The sequence below is a fragment of the Uloborus diversus genome, chromosome 3, assembly GCF_026930045.1.
Source record: "Uloborus diversus isolate 005 chromosome 3, Udiv.v.3.1, whole genome shotgun sequence".
Classification (NCBI taxonomy): domain Eukaryota; kingdom Metazoa; phylum Arthropoda; class Arachnida; order Araneae; family Uloboridae; genus Uloborus; species Uloborus diversus.
In genome coordinates this window covers 168,471,121-168,483,174 of record NC_072733.1, presented here as the reverse complement: position 1 = coordinate 168,483,174, position 12,054 = coordinate 168,471,121, and the positions used below count along the sequence as shown (strand labels likewise).

Here is a 12,054-nt window from a genome sequence, read left to right as displayed (position 1 = left end):
CCGGTTACTTACCGGTAAACCGGTGAGGTTTGTCGAACGCAACCATGGAGTTGTTGTATTCTTGGTTTTCTGTTATACGCATAAAGCATGATCCGAAACCGTAATGTGTTAACATGATGTGTGTTTATATTTACGTTTGAAAAGCGATGGATTTCATGACTTCTTTATGTTAATCATCCTTTACAGACTTTGTACTTTATAATGTCAGCAGTAAACTCAAAAGGAAACTCAGAACTGGTTTTCTCTAATCGTCTTAGGTATTCTTTCGAAAATCTTTACACCATTCTTACATCATCGAGTGTTTATTCCATCTTCCTTCGACTGCTAGAGACCGCTGAAAGTCAAAGGGTCACGAGAAAACTTTTGTGTTGTGATAACAGTCTGTGTGATAATCATATTTTTAGATGGAATTTGTTATTGGCGGCGCTGCAGCATGTTGTGCTGGTATTTTTACTAATCCTTTAGAAGTGGTGAAGACTCGTTTACAACTTCAAGGCGAACTGCAAAGTAGAGGAGTTTATACAGTACATTATAAGAATGCATTTCATGCGTTTTATGTTATTGCTAAAGCAGATGGAATCTTAGCATTGCAAAACGGCCTTGTTCCTGCACTGTGGTACCAATTGTTTATGAATGGGGTTCGCTTAGGAACATTTGATTACATTCAAAAAAGTGGCTTTATTCATTCTGGCGGAGAAGTTAGCTTTCCTAGGAGTATTATTGCTGGAGCTGCTGCAGGATGTATTGGCGCATTAATTGGAAGTCCTTTTTACATGGTTGGTTTGTTAAATGTTTTGGTACCTTTCTGTTATAGGGACGTCGCTTGGCTTGACGACTTACGTTAGGGAAGATGAAAAATTACGCTTACATCATTGCCATGCTCGCTCCTTTTATAGTTTTTCATTTTATAGAGCTTTTGTTGGTTATTTATGACTCGATATATTTATTTAGCTGATTATTTTGCATAGCACTTAAATTTGATTTGGTGCAAAGCAAAATGAAACCCAAATCAAAACCGTGTTTGTTTTGAAGTTTGAAAGAACTAAAATAATTTTCTCTCACTGCTGTCCAAATATTTGATCATTATATTTATTTTCTCTGCATAAGTTTGATACACAAATGCCTTAAAACACACTCATTATTTCTTGAAAAATGAAAGCAGATTGAATTTTGCCAATGGCCATGTTATTTGTGTTGTGACTTTCATGTTGCAATGTGAAATTGATAAAATTTCCCAATAAGGGGAAAGCATTTCACAGCCACTTCCTGCAAAAGTGCTTAAGTGCCGAAATTTTTTTGTCTCACTTTTGAAGAAAATTGGTTGCATCAACATTCTATGGGGGGGGGGGGGGGGGGGGCAGTGCTCAGTAGAAGGCAGATTAGCCTTAATTTCATAGGGAAGAATTCTGTTCTATGAAAATTTGGTTGTTTTTTTTAAAACTTTTTGCTGGTCAGGTGGTTTTTTTTGTGACATAAGCAGTGGGCAGTGATTGGGGGGGGGGGGAGAGACTGTCCCCGCATTTTTTCCTCTTCAAACATTGCCTCTGCATTAAGATTTCAATTTCAAAACATTCTGAGTGAGATTACCCGAATATTAACGTCACCAAATAGTATTTAAAATTTCAGTTTTAAAGCTTCAGTTTAAAAAAAATTCCGGAAGAAAATCCTCGAGCACACTCTCTTCGCCCTTTTAATTCAAAGATGACCTAAATCTGCGTTATAAAGATTCCAGTTTGAGTGGGGAAAATCAGGAAGAGAATCCCTTAGATAGCGTAAAACTGTTTTTAAAGACTCCAATTTAGAAAAAAAAATCCGGAGATCTTTTCCTCCAAGTCCCCCAAAAGAAATTCAAGACTAAATTCTTAGGATTTCATCAGTTCCAAAAAAAAAAAAAAAAAAATACTGGGAGAACCTCTGAACCTTTTCGTATCTTCTTAAGTCAATAAAAGAGAATTCTGAATTAAGGTTTAAAAGACACTTAAAAAATGTTTAAACTTAGCAAAATTTCTGGCAGAGAACCCCAAACTTGCTTTAAGTTACTTGCTTTAAGTTTGCTAAAGATGGCTTTAATTTGCGTCTTTAAGACATCAGTTTAAGCTTTTTTTTCCGTAAAGAGCCTTCCATACCCTTACATTAGCAAAGACAGTCCAATTTCTTCATTTTTTTATGATTAATTAGACTTTACTTTTTAAATAAAACAAACATATTTGGGGGAAAACCCTGGAAACTCCTTTCCAGTTCCCAAATGTTGATAAAACTCCTCTAAAATGACGGATCAGAAGCCCCACTCTTCCATCTAGTCACTCAAGATAGCCTAAAATAGTCTAATAAATTTTGCCCCCGCACTTATAAGCCCCACTCTCCGCCTCTGGACGTAAGTGATCAAATGGAGTGTATGTAACCCCAACATTGTAGTATTCCTTGTGCACTGCAGTACTACACAATAGGGTAAAGTGGAAAAAACAAAATTGAGAAATATATAAATTCTACATGCGGAAAAGTTGCCTCTTACCAAGCCTATTTGTCATACAAAATTTCAGCTAAATCAAATAATGTCTTTAGCTGCCCATTTGACTTTGAATTTTAAATAATTAGCCTGATTTTTCATCAAACTGGCAAAAATGTAATGATAAAATATAATTACCTCGCATTTGAAACTTTGATGTTTGAAATAAACTCTTGGTAAATAAATACTTTTAATATATAGTTCATTGAATGATCTAGGCAATTGCGAAATTGCTTTCAAATGTGCATTAAGCGCTCTAATCGCACATGCTGTACCAGAACACTTTCTTTGCGTTCGCTGATACCAACTGCATTCTTTGTTCTCGTTGCTTGTCAACTCTTTTAAAGTAGTTCATTTAGCTTGAATTATTTCAAACCGTTAAACTATTGCTTCAAATGTAAATGAAGATGCTGTTTTTACATATAAACAACTTAAAAGGAGAGAAACACAATTATAAGTCAAGGTTTTTTTTTTCAGCATTTAATATGAGAAACTTCGAAATGTAGCATAAGATGATGACTCTGGTAGATAAGCGTCAATTTTCAACTAGAAAGTAATCAACTAGAAAGTCCCCCATCAAGGTATAGCGGGTGAAAATTGCCTCTACTCTTCTACATTTGAACGAAGCCATTGCCTGTTTGGGATATTTTGATAGTTGAAATTGTAACCCTAACTCCAGTCAGGGGCGGATCCTGACAGAATTCTCGGAGGGGGCCATTTGAAAAAATATGATGCATTGAAAATTTTTTAATATTACAACCATCAATATAGCCCACCTTAACCAGAGCATTTTTTAAGGAATTTCCACAAGGCACACAAGTTTAACATAAAGGTGAAACCGTCCCAATGAATTTTCCTCTTTTCTTAACAAACGTGTGCATATATCGTCGCCTCAAAGTGGTATTCCTGTAATCAGCACTGTTTGTTTATGAGGCGACTGTGTAGGACTTCTGATTTAAGAGGAAGCCGATATGAACGAACCGTAAGTATAATATTAACTCTGAAAGTAAGGGGGGTCCGGGGGTTTCTCCCCGGGAAAATTTTGGAATTTGTATTCTTAAAAACGCATAATAGACGATCTTTGGTAATGTTAGGAGAGAAGAGATTTGGTGGCACTCCCCTGTCTATTTTTCAAAATTATTGCTCTAAGAATGCAGTTTTGGACAGTCCTTTAATGATGTTAGAGGGAGGAGAGATTTGGGGGGGGCTTATCTAAGGAAATTTTTCTGATTTATGATCTCAGAAATTCATTTTGATTGTATTTCGTAAGATTAAGGACTCAGGTGTGACTTCATTCCCCCCGCCCATTTTTCGAAATTGAAACTTTAAAAACGCAAACATTATCTTCAATAATGTTAAGAAGAGGGAGGTTCGGGGATTCTTCGGCAGTTTTTTTTTTGCAATTGTAGAGCTAAAAACGCAGTTTTAATACGATCTTCTCGTGATGCTACGTGGAGGAGAGATTCAAGGGCCCTCACCATACACCAAGAAATTTTTCAAATTTACAATTAATCTTCAAGATGCATTCTAATTATCTTAAGAGGGTTGGAGCACTCCCCCGAAAATTGTTAGGAATTGTAACTTTAAAAATGCTGTTTTAGAGGGTTTTTGGTGATGTTAATGGAAGGAGAGATTAAAAGGCCCATCCCTGGAAAATTTTCTACTTTATGGACTTTAAAACGCATTTTAGACTATCTTTGGTAAGGTTAGGGTTTGAAGAGTTTCGGAGGTCCACTTAGAACGAAAAAAATTGATTCAATTTTTTCCAATTTAAGCTAGGAAGGAGGGTTTTAAAAAACTACTTGAAACTTCTTCCGTGTGGGTTTGTGACTCCTCGGCATTGTTTTTACATACATGATAGACTTCGAGGAATAATAATATTTATTTTAATATAAGGCTCTAAAAAAGGTTTTTAACTATTTTTGAAACTTTGTCAGGGTGACCATGGCCCCCCTCGCATTGTTTTCCTTATTGTTATATTTTGTATACATTATAAAGGAAATTTTTTGCATTTTTGCTCGAAAAAAAGGGTAACTATACTTGAAATTTTCACGGAGGGGGTCATGGCCCCCATGGCCCCCTCCCTGGATCCGCCTATGACCGAGGCCTTCGAGATAGGAAGGCCATCCAACTAGCAAATGACGTCATCGTTTGTCGATCCACAATGATATTGGGAAGTGAGCCCTTCGATTAATATTTTGGTTAAATAAAACTATTTGGTTTATTTATTATTGTCTTCTATTATTTTAGTAGCATTACAAGTTCTAATTTTTCATTTGAAAACATAAAAAGGAACCGATAATCATACATTAAAAAATACACTGAGCTTAATTCATAGTATTTTACATAAAAACATTTATAAGTCTTACAAAGTATTCAAATAATTAAACACGATTTTATTTTACAATCATGTTAAAACAAAGTCATAAATAAACAGTTTTATTTTTCATTCGAAATTGTTTTTTTAACTAATCGCATTTTAACTACTCGTATATTGTATTGAAACATTAAGTCTTAAGAAGTATTCAAATAAATAAATGAACTTTCATTTTGCAATTACATCAAAACAAAAAATAATATTACTATTGTATTTGAATAAGAATTAAATGAAATTTTAAAAAATAAACATTTTTACTTAAGTAAACAGGAAACATGACTGCAATACGTTTCAAAGACATAACATCAAATTAAAGTACATAATACCAGATTATTAATGTTAACTTAGCTGAGCAAATTTATGCTTTTAAAAAAACATGAATGCTTGGGTGCCATCCCCCAAAGTAGACGGTGCCCTACCCCCTTCAATTATGAAAACTCCCCCCCCCCAAAAAAAAACATCTCCATCTCCCTTAAAATTTCAAGGGCACAGTTATTTATAACTATAGCCGTTGAAAAGCTATCATTACTATGAGACTATGATTCCGACCTCTTCCCCCCCCCCTTCGGAGGGCACTCTCAAAAAATTACACAGGAATTCAACTTGAAAAACGTTAATTAAAGAATGAATAATACAACATCATGAATACTGTATGTTGTACATCAAAAAAATGTATTCAATATCTAAGCAGCCTTTTTTTTTTTTGGGAATTCGGCTACTTTTCCATTTTCAACTTTTTCTGCTGCTAATGATTCTTGTGTGTGTGTGGGGGGGGGGGGGGGGCTTTAATAGTTCATCATTTTAGGCTTTTGAAAAATTATTTTAAAAAGCATTAATTGATGAAAAAGTAACCTTTTTCAAAAAAACCTTTCACAGAATGGACCATATTAGCAACTTTCTTAAATACTTAAAACTTCATATATGTTAAATTTAGATCAACATTTTGCTGAGTATGCTCTTTTTGGAAATCAATGCGACAGTTTTGTGACAGGGGGAAGGGAGGGGATAACAAGTGTGACATCACGCGTTGTTTATAACAATATGCTCATGTTGAACAGCGTTACATGTAACAAGGAGGAGGGGGGGGGGAATTTGTTTAAAAGTTTGCAACATACTTTATAGACAGCCCCTTAATTAAATTTATGTTACAGTTTCAGAGTTCCTGAAAGCTTATTAACAGAAAATCCAAGGAGTTCAAAAAATATGTAGTTCAAGACATTTTGCCCTTTTTAAGCATAAACAAACTAGCATAGAGCATTTGGCAAAAACACGTTGTGTATCCACTGCTCAAAATTAATCTTTCGCAAGCCCAGAAATTATGAATACCGTTAACTTAACCACAATGTGTGCATAAATATCATAAAACTTAAAGACAACAGTGAAAAAAAAACCATATACATATATTTTAATTTACGCACAGAACCAGCTTGTTTGAATAACATTGCAGGGGTGTAGTTGGGGGGAAATGTTTGAGTATCGAACCCACGACCTCAGGCGTTCAAATCTAATCTTCTATCTCAGAACTACGGAAGCCCATCAAGGAATGTTTTTTTATCAAAATAACACATGCTAGCGTATGAAACAATTTAATCGAAACGGAAAATATAAGATTAGTTCAGTTAAAAGCCTGTTTCAATAAACTTGTTTACATATTAACTGAATATCAACACCAAGTTACGTTGCTTCTGATAGCAACAAGTATATTTGCAGAAAATTTTGACATATGTATATTGTCAGCTTGGAAAATCCATTTCGAATAAATGTGTGTACAAAGTTGAAAAAATAAAGAAATAAAAAGTTGCAAGTTAACCGTTTCAAATATTAAAGCAGTATACTGAAATTACAAATTACAGACAAAGATATCAGAAAGGAAACTGACAATTGTTTGTGTAATGGAGGAAAACTTAAGTAATCTTAACTGCATGAAATGTAAATTTGTTTATCTGAGAAAAGTACTTACCTCCGAATTTTAAAATTTATTCCATGAGGCGCCCAGCTTTTTTCTTCACATGCAGGTTGTTCGAAAGCGGAAATCGCTGACTCATTTTCACTCAGCAGACACTTAAGACTTATACTATATATATATATGTATTTTAATTGCCTCTACATTCCGGTACGTGGAAAGGAAGAGATAAATCTAACAGAATTGTATTCAAAAATGTGCATCCGAAGTTACATATTTCCTATTTCATCTATATCAACCAGAGCAAGCAACACACTGGTAAACTGCACTGCTTTCAAAGTTTCGCGCCAAGTTCATAGATCCGACGACTGGTGGCGTAACGAAGGGGGGGGGGGGAGTTGTCTGGCCTGTATCCTATCACGTGGGTCTCGCTATGACTCCAGTGGATGAATCCTGAACTCCAATAGGTAGCGTTCATTGTTGACCATTTTTTCGTTTCTTCATTCCCCCGAAAGGACAGTCTTACCAGTAAAACAGTTAAGATACCGGATCGAGTTCAGCCTTGTCACAATAAAGCCTTTCCCATGCTAAACATTACCAAAACCTATTATCAAATTATCATGCCATGGCGTGAGTTTCATTGTTGAAACTCGCTGGTTACTCAATCATCGGCTATTATATATATGAGGATGCAGCTTTAAACGATATAATGGGTTTGGTGAGACCTTATCTTTAGTTTGCTGTTCAATTTTAGTCTCCTTATCCGAAGAAAGATATTTTTTCATTGTAAAGGGCTCAAAGAAGGGCTTCTAGGCAAGTAAGAGGGCTTTCATATTTAGATTATGGTGCTTATAAATCTTAATATGTATAACCTGGAGCAAAAAAGAGTCATATAGACATGATTCCAGTTGTTTACATTTATCAATATGAAACACCTTAATTATTTAAATTTTTTCATGGAAAACGTGACAAGGGGGTCATTGTTTTAGGCTATTTAAATCTCAGGCTAATCTGGAAATTAGGGAAAACTATTACTTTAGTAGGGTTGTGGTCACTTGGAACAGCTTACAGGAATCAGCTGTAATGAGTAAGGGAGTAGATAGCTTTAAGAAAGCCATTGATTTTCATTGGGAACTAACTGACCTAGAACCAGCCTAGCTGGGCCCAGAGCCTGTAGCTGATTGTCACATTTGTATTTGAATTATTGCCAAAGAAGATACCTCCAAAGAAGTCAATCGTCGCAAAATCAGAAGGAAAAGAACAAAATATACCCATTGACATGAAAAGAAAATGAGGAATAACACTTTTCTTAAGTATATGCTGTACTTTGACGGTTTGAAGGAGCAATATTTTGATTCAAATTAAGGAAAGAAAGAAATCTAGAAAGACAATGGAAGACCAAGTTGTTTTGCTCTCATAACTTTAAACAAAGTATGATATCCTTGTCACTCCTGCTTCTGGTAGCTGTCATAACATTAAAATAAGCATATTAACTTTTTGAAAGAAAATTATTGATATTTCTAAGTCACATGCTGTAGGTTACATGCAAACAATGATCAATACAGGCTTTAAAAGTGGAGTTATAAGGAAAATTGAGATTGCTGTTTAGATGTTCTTTACAATGGTTTATTTATGAATTTTATGCAAATGAATTACAACTACGCCATTTACTAAAAACCTCTGAATGGAAATAACCGCTGGGTCAAAAGAATATTATTTTGAAATTGGGGAAAGAACTCGAGTCCTGTGAAAATATGACTGTAGTAATCTTTCAAAAAGTAGATGTATCTTTGGCAGACGTTTGCCCCTGATGAAATTAGTACAGATCAATGGTATATCTACAAAATGTGGAATGGAATTTCAAATGAAAATAGTTCATTTTTTTTTGTTAAGAGAGAATTAAGTCACTGAAGAAGGTTAACTACAACAAATAGAACATTATGGTTTAAAAAAAATTCCCATCAGAGAATGTGAAAGTTTCTTGTTAGAGTATTACAATTTAAAATTTAACAGTATAATAAAATAATGTAGTCATGCCAAGAAAACATTCTATCATCAATGCTGACCAACAATATAAAACTTGCGAGAGAGCTGGGCCTTCAACAGCTTTAAAAGGGAAAAAAATGGCTTAACTCGATAAATGCTTAAGAATTCAAGATTCCTACAATAAATTTCAATGCAGATAACTATCTGACTTTAATATATTGGAATTCAGTTGCACTCATAAAAATTGATGATGATCTCATTTATGAAGCTAAAGGGTCATTTTATGGTATTTTTGACATTTATGTAGAGTCCGTAACGTGACCTTTTTTTGCAAGAACTTTTTAATTTACTGTTTGATTAGCATATTATTTTATTTTGAGCTTTTCCTACCAACACACCAACTCAGATTAAAATAATTTGCAAATCAAACAGTAAATAAAAAAGTTATGGCAAAAAAAGGTACCATTACGGATTCTACATAAATCAGGGGTGATTGTGTTCCTGTATTTTACCGAAATTTCCGGTATTTTCGGACGTAATTTCCGGTATTTTTATGTTCGAAAATACCGGAATTATGTTTTTTTTTTGTTATGCTTTTATCTCCCTACCTCCGCAATTTTTTTAAATTATATAATACTCATCAAATATACCTGCAAGAGCCTTAAGATGGACACCTATCTCTTAAGATGGACAAAGAATTGTCAAGATAATTTGTATAACACCAGCTCAAAAGTAACTTTGTAACCCATTAAAAATTTAATCACATGTACACACAATATTTTGACTCAGAGCAATTTAACACTATGGCAAAGGTGCACTTAAGTAATAAGGGTCAAAGTTTCTCCCCCCCCCCCCCCGTCTCACTTTGAAACTTTCAGGTATTTTTTGATGAACTCACAATCACCCCTGATAAATGTCAAAAATACTGTGAAATGACCCTAAAGAAAAACCTTGACCTATTCTTGTGTTTTTCTCCTTTCAAGTTCATATGTAAAAACTGTCTTCATTTTCATTTAAAGTAATAATTTAATGATGATAGATTCCAATTTGTTTTATATAAATATGTCTATTCTGCTATGTTCAGTTTCTGCCCTTTACCTGCATAAAGGGCAGAAACTGAACATTTTTCACTTACATTTTTGTCATCTATGGTACGTTTACCTTTATTGCACATACAGTTGTCCCTCGCTACTTCGCGCTTCAACTTTCGCGGCTTCACTACATTTTTTTTTCTTTCTCAAATAAAGTCACTAGCTTTTTTTTATGCGCTCGTGTAAACTGTTTCCTACATAAGAATAAAACAAAGTATGTCTTTTAAGTAAGATAAGCTCTTCTAAGGGCTGTAGTTGTAGTAGTTGAGAGAGTGGAGGTGTAAAATCGTCGAAGAAAGAGTTGGGAATCGCTATCTCACTTTAATCGTTAAACACTAACTGAAAAGTATAAATTACTGTATCATTACATCTGTAATTGTAAATGATCTTGAACAATGTACTGGATTTTTAAGTTTTATACGTAATACCTGAAATAAGGATAAATGTAGAGGAAGAACAGGGGCACGTACGGTCACTAACTGGCAATTAATTCATCATCGAACAAGTTGAGCTATTTTCATAGATTAGTAGTAGTGTGTACGAACTGCATGTGTGTGTAGTTTATTTCCCAATAAATAACAATGTGATACCTATTACGTCTAACATATCTCATTTTCTCATATTTTGTGCAATTTTTTAAGTAATGCTTATGTAATGGTGGCTCCATTTCATGTCTAGGGCGTTCTACCTATGTTAAAAACCTATTTAAATTGTCGCAAGTAAGTTTTATGCGCTCCAATCAGGATATACGGTTTATAAATACAGAATTCTACTTTGCGGAAATTCAGTTATCGCGGTTGAGTCTGGAACAAATTAACCGCGATAAACGAGGGTTGACTGTACTCGCTTATCTGGGGCGGAAAAAAAAACGTCCTATTCCAACATTTTCCTATTGTTAGTACTAAATCCACACACATTTCTTCAAATACCACAAAAACTAATTTCTGCATGTACTGCGGTTTACGTGCACATGGCAGTATTATTTACATAAGTAAAACTACATTACTTCCATACTTTAACTATCACTTGTTTGTTATTTTTGCAGCAACTGCTTGAAAATTCAGTTCAAGTATTTCAATTTAGATTTTTTAGTTTTATTATGATTTCTTAGAATTTTTATGTTAACTGGTTCCTGAATGCAAAGTATTTGTTTTAGATTTCCAACAATATTTCTCTGTCGATAATTTAACATACAATTTTTACCAAAAAAAAAGGGAGCATCTTTTCAAAATATATTTTTAAAGCTTATATATTTTTAACAGCTTAAACCGTTTTAAGCACTGCATTTCATTTAATATGCAATGCTTTTCAGGTAGGGCAAAGAAAGGAAACCATTATCATCGGTAACGTAAATCAGGGAAATTTGGTGAACTTAATCAGGGAAAAGTCAGGGAACTTTTTTTTTCCAGTTTCTGTCGCCACCCTGTATTATGATTCTAGCTACAAATTGATCTTGGTATTAATTTCTGCATTTCTTTGATAACTACTTATTTCATATAAAAATTGCAATTTAATTTATAGGTTAAAACACAAATTCAAGCCCAGTCTTCGTCCAATATTGCTGTGGGGTTTCAACATAAGCATCAAGGCATGAGCAAAGCATTTAGATCTGTTCTTAAGCATCATGGCCCTCTTGCTTTATGGCGTGGAGCTAGTGCAGCAATGGCAAGAGTTACATGTGGTTCTTCAGCACAGTTGGCTACTTTTTCAAAAACAAAGGATTTTATAGATAACTTTCATGTAAGTACTTATTTTTTGTACTTATTGAGCAATCACAATTGTTTATTGTTCTCACTTGACCGTAGTTGATGTCCTTTGACTTATGATATACTTATAATTCTCTGTTCCTCAGGTCTCTGTGAGCATTTCCTTTTCTGTGGGTGGTTCATGTGCCTTAGAATTGAATTATTTATAATGACCTTCTAGACTTTACACAAACCTTTTTATGCACGCGCTTATCTAGCATCCAGCCCCTGGCATTCATTTAAAATTTGACATCTTGAATTTAAATTATGGTTTTTTTCAAATTTTTATTGCAATAAAAGCTGTTTGTAGAAACAAAAAACCTAACGAGTAGAATAGGGTTCATTGATTTAAATCAGTTTGATTTAAGTCATGATTAAAATCAATCATTTAAAAAAAAATTTGATTTGAATCAAGTGATTTTTTTAAATCAAAATCCTTAATTAAA

At 34.0% G+C, this 12,054-nt stretch overlaps 1 protein-coding gene across 1 annotated transcript; it reads left to right on the top strand.

Annotated features, from left to right (window-relative positions):
* The first annotated feature begins 221 nt into the window (after positions 1 to 221).
* On the top strand, positions 222 to 11,778 carry LOC129219043 (solute carrier family 25 member 35-like). Its single transcript, XM_054853363.1, has 3 exons — positions 222 to 776; positions 11,385 to 11,603; positions 11,716 to 11,778. Exons 1-3 carry the CDS (start codon positions 405 to 407, stop codon positions 11,776 to 11,778), a joined length of 654 nt encoding a protein of 217 aa, XP_054709338.1. The 5' UTR covers positions 222 to 404.
* The last annotated feature ends 276 nt before the right edge of the window (positions 11,779 to 12,054 follow it).